The sequence below is a fragment of the Oncorhynchus kisutch genome, linkage group LG23 (assembly GCF_002021735.2).
Source record: "Oncorhynchus kisutch isolate 150728-3 linkage group LG23, Okis_V2, whole genome shotgun sequence".
Lineage (NCBI taxonomy): Eukaryota > Metazoa > Chordata > Actinopteri > Salmoniformes > Salmonidae > Oncorhynchus > Oncorhynchus kisutch.
In genome coordinates, this window is record NC_034196.2 from 39,740,692 (window position 1) to 39,756,245 (window position 15,554).

General features: G+C 41.0%; 3 protein-coding genes across 4 annotated transcripts in view; 2 read left to right on the plus strand and 1 right to left on the minus strand.

Annotated features, from left to right (window-relative positions):
• slc38a9 (solute carrier family 38 member 9) overlaps positions 1-1,331 on the minus strand; it is a 33,785-nt gene extending 32,454 nt beyond the window's left edge. Inside the window, exon 1 of the mRNA XM_031802974.1 lies at positions 1,313-1,331. The gene's annotated coding sequence lies outside the window, so the exon portion shown is untranslated. The remainder of the gene's footprint in view (positions 1-1,312) is intronic.
• Positions 1-12,659, plus strand: ddx4 (DEAD (Asp-Glu-Ala-Asp) box polypeptide 4). 2 transcript variants are annotated; one of them, XM_020457444.2, is made up of 24 exons: positions 1-137; positions 1,519-1,553; positions 1,712-1,727; positions 1,921-1,980; positions 2,057-2,107; positions 2,208-2,255; positions 2,414-2,437; positions 2,705-2,755; positions 2,895-2,933; positions 3,113-3,133; positions 3,575-3,625; positions 4,240-4,272; positions 5,676-5,711; positions 5,806-5,844; positions 6,249-6,394; positions 6,904-7,056; positions 9,420-9,574; positions 9,782-9,911; positions 10,040-10,206; positions 10,401-10,546; positions 10,660-10,759; positions 10,884-11,154; positions 11,464-11,571; positions 11,706-12,659. In XM_020457444.2, the coding sequence occupies exons 2-24, from the start codon at positions 1,536-1,538 to the stop codon at positions 11,784-11,786; spliced, it is 1,944 nt and encodes a 647-aa protein (XP_020313033.1). In that variant the 5' UTR covers positions 1-137; positions 1,519-1,535; the 3' UTR covers positions 11,787-12,659. The 2 variants fall into 2 exon arrangements, with proteins under 2 accessions (XP_020313033.1, XP_031658833.1); XM_031802973.1 differs by lacking the exon at positions 3,113-3,133 and having other exon boundaries at positions 4-137; positions 11,706-12,389.
• Positions 12,556-15,554, plus strand: part of LOC109868046 (interleukin-31 receptor subunit alpha) — a 16,103-nt gene continuing 13,104 nt past the window's right edge. The window contains exons 1-4 of the mRNA XM_020457442.2: positions 12,556-13,072; positions 13,999-14,283; positions 14,400-14,514; positions 14,786-14,958. Coding sequence (XP_020313031.1) covers positions 12,985-13,072; positions 13,999-14,283; positions 14,400-14,514; positions 14,786-14,958 — 661 coding nt within the window. The 5' untranslated portion in view covers positions 12,556-12,984. The remainder of the gene's footprint in view (positions 13,073-13,998; positions 14,284-14,399; positions 14,515-14,785; positions 14,959-15,554) is intronic.

Here is a 15,554-nt window from a genome sequence, read left to right on the forward strand (position 1 = left end):
CTTTCATCCTTGTCTCCCTCCCGCCGTCCAGCTGGGTTTTTATCGCGTCCCCAACAAGCGCGCTCTCTTTTTGACGATCCACAACCTTCTGCCACGTGGAAGATCATCAAGACGCTGCGGGAAAGCGTTTCGACAATGTACGGAGGTTTAAATATTACTTTTTCCTCAGTGCATCAAAATGCTTTTATGTTTGTAATGATTGCAGGGAAAACGTATCTTTAAGTTGATTAGCTGTTTAACTAGTAATCTTTATGGGTTAGTTAGAAGACCGCTAGGTTCGTGTTGGCTAGGTAATTAGCGCCATAGGAAGCCACTTTGGTGAAAAACTAAACTTTTCAGTTAGTTATCACAACTTGTTACATAACCATTCATATTGTTATTTTTGGTGCCATTTCGGACATTTTACAGATTATTTATAAATCTACATAATGCTATCTAACTAACATTACCTAGTCAACATGGCGAGCATGAGACTAATTTGCTTGTTCAGCCAGTTAACTAGGGTAACATTAGCTTGCCAACTAGCTACATATTGTACATGACTGGCAAATTTTTTGTAATAACTAAATAGTCAGTTATTTGGATAACTAACTTTTAAATGTTAACTCTAACATTACTGAACTTTGTTAAACATGCTTATCTGGTTAATGTTGTCCTTACATTTCGAAATCAATGGCTGCACGTGTTGGGCGAACTTGGTGAGTTAATGACCGCAGACAAATGGCCTGAAAAGTATTTAACTAGCGTTACTTAGTGCGGCCTAGATGGGAGCTGATTTACTGATCACTCACTATTCATCTTCCGAGGCTCATTTGTCATTGTACAGTATTGGGGAAAAAATAGTACTTTCTGGTGGCTGTGTAACAACCTAGTTAGCTAATTTCTTGCAATGTCATTCTGTGCTTTGATTCTACTTTCCCAACAAAGTACACTAACGTTAGTCAGTGGTCACACTTGTTTTAATTTAAAATACTCTAGTAGCGCTAGTTAACTAGAGAACCTCCTAGACGCGTTCTGAAACATTGACTACTAAAGATGTGATTAAATTATACATTGAGTGTCTGAGTGCGCTCTGGGCGTCTGTAAATTCAGAGGTTTGGCTCCCGGAGCTTTCAGAGCGACGGTTCAGAGGTTTGGCGTTCAGAGCGACTGTTCAGAGCGCACACTGGACGCTCTGGATGAGGGGTTGATCCGAGCGTTCTGACCTCACGACTGCAGTCAAGAAACCAAGTTAACTGGCTAAAGTTAGCTAGCTTGCTGGCTACTTCCAGACACAAGTGAGAGAACACTTCACTCTGACCATTTTACTCACCCTAGCAGAGCTGGGTAGGCTGTTTTCATGCCATCCAGAACGTTGCTGATAGTCACACGGTTATATTTAACAGGTGTTGTGAATTCATTAGTTATTATGCACACTCGGAGTTCTGTGAAATTTAATTTACCAACGCATCCTAAAATGTAGCAAGCTAGGTAATAACCAGGTGCAGTTAATTGACTTTTGGCTTTTCTTGATTTCAGAACCACATTTGTAGATCATGGACAACTGGGATGAGGTAAATTACTCTAAACCAATCATTTGAGCTGTTATGCTTTACATATTAGTGGAGTCATTTGTGAACCAAAGCTAGTGACAATATGTGTAATATTGGCATAAATCAGCATATGTGAATGCAACATTTTCATATAATTAAAAAAAATGTATTTTTTGCAGGTTACCACAAGTAATGGTAGGTTCATGTAATTTGTATGTGGACTAGCTGGATTCCCTTGGCAAAATGGACATGTTTTCTGTAATAGCCAGAGTGCATCCTGTCACTTGGATGCAACTTGATTTTTCACGGGTGTTGGGAAAGCCTTTAAACAAAATAATCACAAGATGTAACAAACGATTAATGGCTGAGCTTGAATGTGTTTTGGTAGAAAGTGGAATGAGCTCGTGGACCAGTGGTGGCCAAAGTTCCAGTTTTGGGAGACCGACTGGTAGGATTGTGCCTTTTATATCCATTAGGTAAATTTACAAGAATTGAAACAATGTTAAGATTTGTGATCTCTTTAGATAAAGTCAGCTCCTGGAACAGTGGAGGTGGTGGCTTTGGTGGCGGCAGAGGCAAGTTGTTTAAAATAATTGGTTCTTATTGGGGGGGAAATATCACTGGTTTGAGTTATTACTCTACTGACTTGAAATTCTTGCTATTTTTTACTTACAGGCCGAGGGTCCAGGGGAGGTGGTGGAGACTTCAAGAGTTTCTCTTCAGGTGCATAGTCTCAGAATTATTTAAAATACTTTATATTTGATGTAATTATTGCTGTGTAAAAATTGAGTATTTACTCAAGATGTATGCCTAAGGCATCTTAGAAATGATTATTTTACAGGTAATTATTATTTTTTAAGTATATTGCCCTCTGTCAACAGGTGCTGGTGAGAATGGGAATGAAGGTAAGTGACTGACTAAAACTTATATTGCAGCTCAAGACTGCAGTGAGCTGCAATAGCAAATTGTCACACTGCGATCAATTCATGGGGATGGCACTAAAATAGAATAGAGGCATAAAAGGTATTTGATACGTTTCAGAGTCCCAAAATGTATTATGCTGGTGCCGCTGGCATTTTGAGGGTCTTCAAATGTCTTCAGCGTGACTTATTACATCATGCCTCGAATTGTATTAACGTTGCTGTTCTTTGAATTGGAACTGTTCTGTACAGATAAAGACAGCTCCTGGAACAGTGATGGAGGCTTCAGGGGAAGAGGCAGAGGTGAGACTTGTGATTCCTTCTGAAATAAACAAATTAGAAAAAAATATTTTCTGGACAATTAACTTTCTGGAACGATGGGTAATTGCATGACTCTTAATTGTGATTTTTGTCTCTCAAATGCTTCGTATTGTCTCAACAGGGGGTGGCAGAGGATCAAGGGGAGGAGGCATCCGAAATGGTAAGAGCTATTCTTATCCTCTAGTTCTCATGCCCCAGATTGTAATTTTTCTTGATGAGCAGAGTCTTAATAAACATTATGCCCCTGATTTTGAAGTGTTTCTTGAATATTGTCTTATCCGTCTAGCTATTGGATGTAATGTTTTACACATGGGTTTTGTGAAATCTACTTTTTGACAGGGGATGATGGCAATGATGGCGGTATGTTGGTTTTCATATTTTGTAAATGCAATAAAATGTAGTTATTCTAGATGGTTGGCTCAGTTTGAACGATCTCGTTGTCCTCCCAAGTGTTTCTGCATGTCTTTTTGCATTCAAATAAATTGAACATGCTCTTGTCCGATATTAGTGATTATAAAGGTCAGGTAGATTATCAGTTAAGAGCGTTGGTCCAATTAAAGGTTGCTGGTTCAAATCCCAGAGCCGACCAGGTAAAAAAAAAAATCTATGTACCCTTGAGCAAGGCACTTAAACCTAATTGCTCTGAATACGTGTCTGCTAAAATATGTAATTGTTAACATTTTTGTGGATGGTGGTCTAGACTTAAGGTCTAGTTCTCATTATTGAAATGGTGGTACGCTAATGAAATGTATCATGCTGTTTTTTTATGGCTCTTTTTTGCTCAAATCCTTCACTTTTCAGGGTTTGGAGGTAGCCAGGGAGGCAGAGGTGGCAGGGGAGGCTTCCGGTCAGGTAAATCAGCACCTCACTTACGGAAATTCAAAAATATTCCTTAAAATATATGATTTGAAGTCTCTCCTCAGTCTTTTACCAGTGAGTGTCATTCAAAGATGCCTAGTTGATGGCAATGCAAAAAAAAAATCTGACCTGCCAACCTGTGTGCGTTTTGCGTACCATGCACGCAATTTGAGGTGCAAGTATGCTGGTGTGAGAAACAGACATATAATGGGCTTCTAGTTGGTACATTGTAGGATTTTGACCACAATTTAATTTAGGATCAAACCAGATTTATTTGTTGGCTGCATTGTTTGATATTATTGAAGACTCGGTTTCAGGAAATGGCAGCTGCAGGGGGAAAAAACTGCTTCAACTTCCTGAGAGATTACTCTGGGATTCCCCTCCTACCCAACCTTATCCCTTGTTTGTACATTTAAACTTGTTTCTAGTTGGCTACTGAAGAGCAGCCAAGTTAACTGTATTACCTACCATTCCTTCTGAGGCAGCCTTTTACCAACATTAGGCAAAAAGTGTATTTGCCTATGATTTGAGCAGTGTGGGGGGGGGTGTTGCTGACATGGCACTCAAACGCTTGAGGGAAAGTTGTTGCTAACTATGGTTTGTTTCAGGTGGTGGTGATGGAGGAGGATTTGGCGGAGGAGGTAATTTTAGGGCCCTATACATTTATATTTTCCCCAATTTCTGTTTTCTCAGTTTAACCTGAAGGGGATTCTCACTCAATCACTTTTAATATAAAAACAACTCAATTTGATCTAAGGCCTAAACCACATCAGGATGTCTAGGACAAATTTGATGTTTATTTTTGGGTATAATTACCCTTCAATTCCAGTGTGCACCTAGCAAGAGGCACTTTTTGTAATGCACATATGGAGTTTGCAAAATAAAAACCCACTGGCTTGATTAAAATCATATGCCAGGTAAGCATAGGCTACTTTGTAGTTAAGAAAGCCTTTCCATCTACCAGAAGACTTTTCATTAGCGTCGATACAAATGACTTAGCAATGATGCTAATGAATTATTATTATTAATAACGGCTACAGTGATAGATGTGTGCACCGCACAGACGGGGAATTCTTGTTGCTTTTTCAGAAAGTTGCAGGAAAGGCACATCACTGACTCATTCTGTTCATTTCCTCCAACTTTAGCAAACACATTTTTAATACATTTATACTGAACAAAAATATTATGTAACATGAAACAATTTCAATGATTTTAAAGAGTTAGTTCTTAAGGAAATTAATTTGGGCCTAACCTTTGGATTTTGCATAGGGCATCGGCCCACCCACTTGGGACTCAGAACAAGCCACTGGGGCGCCAGGTCCAGCAATCAGAAATAGTTTGTCCACCTAAGGGCTTCATTACAGAAAAAAAAATGTCATCACAGTCCGCATGGTGATGTGGAGGTCCTGGGCTGACATGGTTACACTTGGTCTGCGGTTGTGAGGCTGGTTGGACGTAAATGCCATATTCTCTAAAATGACGGAGATGGCAAATGGTGGAGAAATGAACATTTCATTATTTGTCAACAGTTCTGGTGGACATAACTGCAGTCAGTATGCCAATTGCACACTCCCTCAACTTGAGACATCTGTGGCATTGTGTTGTGACAACACATTTTAGTGGCTTATTATTGTCCCCAGCACAATATGCACCTGTGTAATGATTATGCTGGTTGATCATCCATCTGACAGGTGTGGCATATTTTTGCAGAGGGAGAAATGCTCACAAAGGGATGTAAACCAGTTTGTGCATAATTTGAGAGAAATTATTTAATGCCTATGGAACATTTCTGAATTTATTTTCAGCTCATGAAACATGGGGCCAACACATTACATGTTGTGTTTATTTTTGTTCGGTATAGTTAATTACATTAAGTTCATTACTTTGTTTCATATTGTTGCGTTCTGTTTTGGTCTGGATTATGTTATTCCATCAGTGTTATTTTTGCGTTGATTTTTATAGAGCCATAGTAATTGGCCTTGCATTTACGAGATTGAGTCACAGCAAGCCTTATTGTGAAACTTCCCATGTCTTATCATTCCAGGTTATCGTGGACGAGATGAAGAAGTTTTCTCTAAAGGTTCCATGTTTTCATTTGTTACTAATTCATTTCCTTGACTTGATGAATATTTTTACATTTGAAAATGTCTTATATGAGATTTTTGCCTATTTAGGCTCAACCATGGATGGTGGTGGAGATGGTGGCAATCCAGGTTTGTATGTTATACAAGTGTTTTGTTTGACTATGTATACCAGTGATCATGAACTAGATTCAGCTGGGGGGGGGGGGGCAATAAAACCAGGCCTGCGCCCCCAGTTGGGGAACCCTGATGTATCCCTTACAGAAGACTAATAAAATGTTCATGTTTTTCTAAACAATACTTAAAGGGAACCATTGTATATTGTTTTTGTTCCATGTAACTTATTCATGTAATTAAACATCCTCTGAGTGGTGCTACAACTACTTGGGTTTCAACATTGATGACAAGAAGGCTGCTGCTCTTCTATTGACAAAATTCAGTTGTAGAAAGTTGCATCTGAGATGTTCTTTCAGCGGATTCTTTAATTAAATACTTCAGAAGGTTATCACGTTCTCATAACCTCACTCTACCACCAGGTCCCCCAAAGGTGACCTATGTGCCCGAAGCCCTCTGTGAGAAGGAGTCATCTATTTTTGCTCATTATGAGTCAGGCATCAACTTTGATAAGTACGATGACATCTTGGTCGATGTCAGCGGAAGCAATCCGCCAAAGGCAATCATGGTGAGTGCCTTACTGGTTGGCTGTGTTCTTGGTGTTAATGGGTTACTTTATTAATCTCCTTACCTTCACAACTGAATGGACTTCCACAATATTGGTTGCTTTGTTAGAAAGAACAGGGAAAGGTGGCCTCCCGGGTACAGCGCCAGCTGTGTCACCAGGGACTCTGGGTTCGCACCCAGTCTCTGTCGTAACCGGCCACGACCGGGAGGTCCGTGGGGCGACGCACAATTGGCGTCGTCCAGGTTAGGGAGGGGTTGGCTGGTAGGGATATCCTTGTCTCATCTTGCACCAGCGACTCCTGTGGCTGGCCGGGCGCAGTGCGCGCTAACCAAGGTTGCCAGGTGCACGTGTTTCCTCCACATTGGAAGCCAGCCGCACCAGAGTTGCACTTGTAACATAAATGCTGGATTGTCAAATAAATAAACAGATGGATTGTTGTATACTGGTTGTTGTATTGGTAAATGGCAACGTTGCTGTGATTTTGAGACTGACTAACCTATTATCCTCAGGGTTTTGAAGAGGCTGCCCTGTGTGAATCTCTGAACAGGAACGTCAGTAAGTCTGGCTATAAGAAGCCCACCCCAGTACAGAAGCATGGCATTCCCATCATCGCTGCTGGCCGGGACCTCATGGCCTGTGCCCAGACTGGATCTGGGAAAACGGTAAGTTGCCCCTGTAGAACTGAAATTCCCTATTTAGCAAGCAGTCTTAAGTGCCTTTTTCTTGTAGTTCAAATACTCGCATGTGAAATGGAGCTCTGGTTGTATGCCCTCTCCGTCACCCAGGTTAACCTATTCTGGTATAAATCTACAGCGCTTGTGTTGGCCGCCATGTGTAAGCCAGACCTGCTAACATGCACGCATTTTGTGTACCAACTACTCAGTTCTCTGTCCATGTACGAGGTCAGAGTTAAAATTACGCAGAAGTTAATAGGGCCTGAATAATAAACAAATCTACTGAGTGTGTATATATTTTTTTATCTAACATCCTGACTCGAGCTGCAACAGACATGTACAGAGTTTGTCAACGGACAAGGAGATCAATACATTATTCGACGTAGCTGCATCGTGTCTGCCCCTCCTGTTTGTTGTGATGCTGAGTTTGCCGACTGTCGGCTGTCTGTAAAAACATGAACAAATCCCTTTTTCGACTATGTTGTGGGAAAGTAAACACCTAATTGTTTCAAGCCAACATAAGATGGACTTTCAGTGGGCTCTAAAGTGTCAGCAGTTCACTCGCATTTGCTAGTGAAAGAAATAAATGCACACATGCGATCAGTTATTTTTTTAGTGAATGTGATATACATTTAATTCTGCGTCCCATTAGTTTTATTTTCCACTTAATGTTACGAGGATCACGCAACCTGAGACTAATTATGATCCATGTCACAAAAAGCATGACCAAAGTATAATTAAATATAAACGTTTCGGCATTAACTTCTCTGGGATATGTGGGACGGTAGCGTCCCACCTCGACAACAGCCAGTGAAATTGCAGGGCACCAAATTCAAAACAACAGAAATCCCATAATTAAAATTCCTCAAACAACTATTTTACACCATTTTAAAGAAACTTCTTGTAAATCCAGCCACCGTGTACGATTTGAAATAGGCTTTACGGCGAAAGCACACCAAACGATTATGTTAAGTCAGCACCTAGTCACAGAACCATACAGCCATTTTCCAGCCAAGGAGAGGGTTCACAATCAGAAATGGCTATTAAATTAATCACTAACCGTTGATATTCATCAGATGGCACTCACAGGACTTCATGTTACACAATAAATGTGTTTTGTTCGATAAAGTTAATCTATGTCCAAAAACCTCACATGAAATTGTGTTATGATCAGAAATGGGTTGTCTCAAACAAACATCTGGTGAAAGTGCGGAGAGCCACCTCAAATTACAGAAATACTCATAATAAACATTGATAAAAGATACAAGTGTTAAACATGGATATATAGAAACTTCTTAATGCAACCACTGTGTCAGATTTCAAAATGGCTTTACGGCGAAAACACACCGTGCGATTGTTTGGTCAGCGCTAGTCACAAACATCCAGCCATTTTCCAAGGAGAGGTGTCAGAAATAGCGTTATCAATATTCACTTACCTTTGATCTTGATCTGAATGCACTCCCAGGAATCTCAGTTCTACAATAAATGTTTGTTTTTTCGTTAAAGTCCATTTGTCCTAATACCTCTTTGTTTGCGTGTTTAGCCCAGTAATCCAAATGCATAAGTCGCGATCACTTGTTCAGACAATGTCAAAAGTTATTTTACAGTTCGTAGAAACATGTCAAACTATGTATAGAGTCAATATTTAGGATGTTATTAACATATCTTCAATGTTCCAACCAGAGAATTCCTTCGTCTTTAGAAATGCAATGGAATGCAGCTACCTCTCACGGGAGCGCGCATGATCAGCTCATGGCACTCTGCCAGACACCTGGTTGAAACGGGGCTCTTTCTCTCCTCCTTCACAGTCGAAGTCTGAAACAAGGTTCTAAAGACTGTTGACATCTAGTGGAAGCCTTGAAGTGCAGTATGACCCCTTAGACACCTTATATTTGATAGGCAATGACTTGAAACTACAAACCTCAGATTTCCCACTTCCTGGTTGGATGTTTTTGCCTGCCATGAGTTCCGTTATACTCTGACATTATTCAAACAGATTTAGAAACTTCAGAGTTTTATATCCAAATCTACTAATTATATGCATATTCTAGCTTTTGGGCCTGAGTAGCAGGTAGTTTACTCTGGGCACCTTTCTATCCAAGCTACTCAATACTGCCCCCAGTCCCAAATAAGTTAAATGGAGTCTGAGTTTAGAAGACTGTGCGATGAAGAATGAATGTCTGTTAGTAGCAATAGAGGCAATGCTTCTAAAAATGCCTTTACACTAGATTTGCGAGTTGAATCTCCAATTTGCTGTGCGTGTCTGGTACTCTAAAAAGTTGGACAGGGTTGGCAGGTCTGGTAAGCCTGTGGGTAGACAAAGTATTTTAACATTTGTTATTGTCCCCCAGGCTGCATTCCTACTGCCCATCCTGCAGCAGCTGATGGTGGACGGCGTGGCTGCTAGTCAGTTCAGCGAGATCCAGGAGCCAGAGGTTATTATAGTGGCCCCAACCAGGGAGCTGATCAACCAGATCTACATGGAAGCCAGGAAGTTTGCCCATGGGTATGAAGTTATGTTCACTGCATATTCGAAAGGCAGTATGTTCAACCCCTTTCACCCCACCTGCACTTTACAATAGTAATAGTGGAAATGGCGCTAGATGCAATTAACTTTTGCCATAATAAGAACAAATTATTAGGTAAATTGTTAGGGGGGGGGGAATCCAATGGACACTGATTCTGGATACTTTTTCCCCACTGTCTTTTGTAGAACTTGTGTGCGTCCAGTGGTGGTTTACGGTGGCATAAGCACCGGTCACACCATTCGCGAGATACTGAAGGGCTGCAATGTGCTCTGTGGGACTCCAGGAAGACTGATGGACATTATTGGAAGAGGAAAGGTAATCGGTGCTTCAATAACAAAACACTTTTTTAATCAAACCTTGTAGTTGTCAGCCGGGTGAAGCCATCTGTTAACATAGTCCTTTTTAGCAAATGGATATACGGCCTCTTCTGTCTACTTCCCCAGATTGGCTTGAGCAAGCTGCGTTACCTGGTGCTGGACGAGGCTGACAGGATGCTGGACATGGGCTTTGAGCCTGCGATGCGCAAGCTGGTGGGGTCCCCAGGCATGCCAGCTAAAGAGCACCGCCAGACCCTTATGTTCAGCGCTACCTACCCCGAGGACATCCAAAAGTCTGTCCCCCACACTCCGCCACAGATAACTGAGACAAACAATGATTTTTTAAAATTAATGTTGAAATATTTGTGCAGCTAATGTAAAGGATAATGCTGTAGAAACCAGTCATGGCATGATTTCTAAATGGTAGTTGTGTGTTTTTAAATGAGATGGGTGGGCCCCTAATGCCTTGTTGTCCTGTGGTGTTAAGACTGGCTGCTGACTTCCTGAAGAAGGACTATCTGTTCCTTGCTGTGGGTGTGGTGGGCGGAGCCTGCAGTGATGTGGAACAGGTCGTGGTTCAGGTAACCAAGTTCTCCAAAAGAGACCAACTACTGGAGGTCCTGAAGACTACAGGTATCCATCAGCACCTCGTTATGACTGTCGGCACCTCTCATGCAAACGCTTCAACCACTTTCCAGTACATCAAATTGTCTTTTCATGTTGAAGGGCATATTCTGCCTTCACAGGGTCTGAACGCACAATGGTCTTTGTGGAAACCAAGAGGCAGGCTGACTTTATAGCAACGTTCCTGTGTCAGGAGAAGGTTAATACTACTAGTATTCACGGGTAAGGGACTGTCTTCAAGTGATTTACCCCATAGTCATCGCTAGTTGGGCCCCAGATTGTCTTATGTCTTGTTAGTCTTTGTCCAGTTGTATGACGTGTTATATGGTATTTATTGTGTTATCAGTGACCGGGAGCAGAGGGAGCGTGAACAGGCGCTCGGCGACTTCCGCTCAGGAAGGTGTCCTGTCCTGGTGGCCACCTCTGTTGCTGCCCGCGGACTAGACATCAAGGATGTCCAACACATAGTCAACTTTGACCTCCCCAACAACATTGATGAGTACGTCCACCGCATCGGGAGAACAGGTCGCTGTGGGAACACCGGGAGAGCTGTGTGTTTCTTTGACCCAGAGGCTGACAGCAACCTGGCACGCTCCCTGGTCAAAGTCCTGTCTGGGGTAAGTGATGTCACACTCTCTGGTCAAAAGCAACCTTTAAAGATGGATCAGCGCCACTGTCCGTCCCAACACCTTTGTTATTGTTTTGTGGATGAAAGTGTTTTAGAAAAAATGAAGTATATATTCTGCTGTTCTAGTGTGCGTGCAATGTTGTCAGAGGGGATAATGTATTTGCAGTTACTTTGTTGTAAAATCCTAAACGGACCGGAAGTTTCACCATTAAGGATTCCAGCTTTAAGGCCTGCTAGCAAGTAAGTCAAAGATGACTTTGAACTAAAATTGTATTCTCACTGCAATTACTTTTCACAGGCCCAGCAGGAGGTGCCCAAATGGCTGGAGGAAGCTGCCTTCAGTGCTCATGGCACCACAGGGTTCAACCCAGGTGGCAGAACCTTTGCCTCTACTGATAGCAGGAAGGTATGGATCTGGAATAGGTTGAGTGCTGTTATTTTCCATTGAACATGTTTAGTGGCTACATGTTTAGTGGCTACATGTTTAGTGGCTACATGTTTAGTGTTCTCACTGACACATGGTTCATCTCTTGACCACAGGGTGGCTCTTTCCAGAGAGATGGGGCAAGTCATCTAGCTGCTACCCTGAGCAGTGGCGCAGATGACGACGAATGGGAGTGATGATGCACATCTACATTTCTTTTAGTTTTTTTCAAGTCATGTTTTGGTTCGATTTAACTTTTCTTTTAATGTTATTTTGTTTTAAAGAAAATAATTTTGCACTGCTTGATATTTCTGGAAATGTGCGTGGTCCTGGATATGGGAAAACCCATTAATGTCAACCACTGGTTAAAATCTGTGTGCTTGAGGTGAAACTTCACAAATGAATGTTCTAGCTATTATTAGTGCTACTGGTTCTTGTGGTTTGAATTGTGACGCATCACTTGAACTTATTATTTTCCTTTTTCACCCAAATGTTTTACCTCGTTGAGAATGTGCCATTTACACCCTAGTGTATTTTGAACTGAACTATTGAGTAACGCATGTCCCCAAATAATACCTGTAAAGCATTGTATTTCTGTAAGGATCCTGCGTTTAGACCTAACTGTGGTTCTGTTTAACCAGTCTGAGTTGACCCACGTTTTGGATCGCTTTTTGTAACTGATATACAAGTGCTTATGTTGTATAAAATATTCATGGCATTTTGTGCCAGGCAAAATTAGTCAATACATTTGATTTACATGATTAATTCAAGCAGACATTTGAAATATGGGTGAAGTCCCATTTTATTCAAAATAATGAATGTCTTGGATAATTTGTCTGGCTTGTTTATTCTGTTTCCGCTATTGGCGATTAAAGCTTTGCGTTATGTTTCACTTGTAAAATCTAGCTGAGCGCTTAAATTCGGTCCCCAGGCATTCATCCTGTTTCCTCATTTCCTGTTAAACTTGCCATTGTTGTGCAATGGCCAACACACCCATCCAGTCCTTGTTCGTCGTGCCTTCAATTCACAACCCCTAACTTCCCACAGGACATTTGAGTATGATAAATGTTTATAATGGAGTACCGAATTTAACGTTTCGAACTTAACCAGTAGCCGCGGTTTAAAACAATTAGGCCACTCGGAAATCTGACTTCGGTGCTTTTTAAACAACTGAACTCAGAAAAAACGCACTCCGAATGGAAAATTAATCTGTTTGAAGTCAACAAACTGACCTTTTGCTAGATGAGACGTCATGATGTTTCCTAGTTGTAGGTGCGGCATTAATAACCGTTTGTGCTATTAAACCCGTTGCTTATAAATACGACTTAGTTCACCTGTAGTAATATTGTTTCGCCACTTACTGGAGAGGGATTTGTATTACTTGAAAGACATGACATGCCATTCTTATCTGCCAAGGGTCTGAGAAGGATGGCAACTCCGCTAGTCCTGTCAATCTTCCTTTTGCTCCCAGCAATTTCTGAAGGTGAGTTCCTATGTGATAGTAATGTATTAAAGGGACAATCTGATTGGAACTTTTTTTTAACTTTCATTGATATACCCATTGATAATTGAAAATATATATATTTTAAAAAACGGAACATCCTCTTCCGTGATAGACTGACCAGGTGAAGGCTATAAACCCAAATTGACAATACCTGTTAAAGCCACTTAAATTAATATCGATGAAGGGGAGATGGGTTAAAGAAGGATTTTAAAGCCTTGAGACACGGATTGTGTGTCTGCGCCATTCAGAGGGTGAATGGACAAGCATTATTTTGTGTCTGAACCAGACAGACGCAGTGTGTGTATCAAGAATGGTCCACCACCCAAAGGACCTCAAGCCAATTTAACTGTGGGACGTATTGGAGTCAACACGGGCCGGCATCCCTGTGACACACTTTTGACAAATTCCATGCCCTGACGAATTGAGGTTGTCCTGAGGGCCAAAGGGATGCAATTTATTAGGAACATGTTCCTAATGTTTTGCACAGTGTATGAGCTTAATTAAACTCTTATACCATATCAGAACCCAAACATATGGTTGTTTAACTCCAATGTTCGTGAACAATGCAATTGCAATCAAACACTATGTAGCATCAAAACATGGTCAATACTATAATTGTTATATTGTAGATCGTCAGTCCCTACATCCATAGCTCTGTCTGCATTTGAATGGTCACAGAACTCCAGCCCCATCCCTCAGCTGTTTACCAGAATAGAAGCGAAATTACCACTGTTTGAAATGCATATTGAGTGGTTAGAAGTTGGCGGTCATCGCTCATTCTCTGTACTTTTCTGTGCTGAATGTTGGTCTTAGTGCAGGCTTTTGTACTGTTATCTCCGCACTGTCATCTCAAGTTCTTTGCCATGGTTTGTTTATTACAACGTTTCACATTTTGTTATCAACAGGACAATATGGACATAGATGTGAAGTTATCCCAAAAGACCCATACATTGAATTTGGCTCCAATATTAAGATTAAATTCAAGAAGACATGCAACAAGACAATCTCAGACAGCCACGGCAAAATCTATTGGACGATCAACAACAAGAGCATAGATGAAAGCCTCTATGAAACCAACACCTCCTTTGCTGCGGTGACCATCTACAATCTATCCCTTCCAAAAGCAATAGTACAATGTCACAGCCATTTAACTCAGCAAGTCTTGGGTGGTACCATCATACAAACATACTGTACGTACCTACTTATATTGTTGGTGTGCGTTACTTTCAATACGTCAACGTTATCATGGCATCTGGGGAATGAATTTTACGAGAGAATAAATCATGTCCTTTAATTTTTTCAACAGGGAAACCCAGAAACATATCGTGTGTCACGTATATCTCACAACAAGATTTTACATGTCGCTGGGAGCACAAGATCAAACCCACATCGAAAATAACATATACCGTTTATAGGAAATGGTGAGTTCTGACTCGAAACCTAGCTTCCTCTTAGTATAGCAACGTAGACTGCAAGATTCCCTTGTCATATGGAATAATGCCCAAAAGGAGTGCGCTATGTAGGGGATAAGGTGCCATTTGGGACGTAAAAAAAGAGAGCCCTGCAGCTGAGATGCAATAATTGAATAACCAACGTATCGACAGACAAGCTGTCTTCGTCAGGGTATGTAACCAAATGTCTTCCTTTTGGGACGTAACCAACGTTTCTGTTTTGTTGTCTCTTTTTGTGTAGGGAAAATAGCCAAGATGCATGGGAGAGTGATCATTGTAGTTCTGGAAGCATGTCATGCACCTTTAATAAGAGCCTGCCGATGCTTTCAAAGCTAAATTACATCACTGTGCGAGCTGAAAGCACAGTTTGGGAGACAATCTCGGACACACTGGAATTGGATCCTTGGGATACAGGTATGTAGTCAGAATGGACAGCTTTGACTCTCTGGAGCAGAGCATGTTTTATATACAGTACCAGTCTAAAGTTTGGACACACCTACTTATTCAAGGGTTTTTCTTATTTTTTAAAAACTATTTTCTACATTGTAGAATATTTTTTTACATTTATTTTTATTTCACCTTTATTTAACCAGGTAGGCTAGTTGAGAACACCTTTATTTAACCAGGTAGGCTAGTTGAGAACACCTTTATTTAACCAGGTAGGCTAGTTGAGAACACCTTTATTTAACCAGGTAGGCTAGTTGAGAACACCTTTATTTAACCAGGTAGGCTAGTTGAGAACAAGTTCTCATTTGCAACTGCGACCTGGCCAAGATAAAGCATAGCAGTGTGAGCATACAACAAAGAGTTACACATGGAGTAAACAATTAACAAGTCAATAACACAGTAGAAAACAAAGGGGGGGTCTATATACAATGTGTGCAAAAGGCATGAGGAGGTAGGCAAATAATTACAACTTTGCAGATTAACACTGGAGTGATAAATGATCAGATGGTCATGTACAGGTAGAGATATTGGTGTGCAGAAGAGCAGAAAAGTAAATAAATAAA

Bases quoted from the DNA above. Each gene is read 5' to 3' on its own strand.
- ddx4 (XM_020457444.2), top strand. The intron at 4,273-5,675 runs GTAATTTTAGGG...TTATCATTCCAG, and splicing joins AGGAGGATTTGGCGGAGGAG to GTTATCGTGGACGAGATGAA. The intron at 7,057-9,419 runs GTAAGTTGCCCC...ATTGTCCCCCAG, and splicing joins AGACTGGATCTGGGAAAACG to GCTGCATTCCTACTGCCCAT.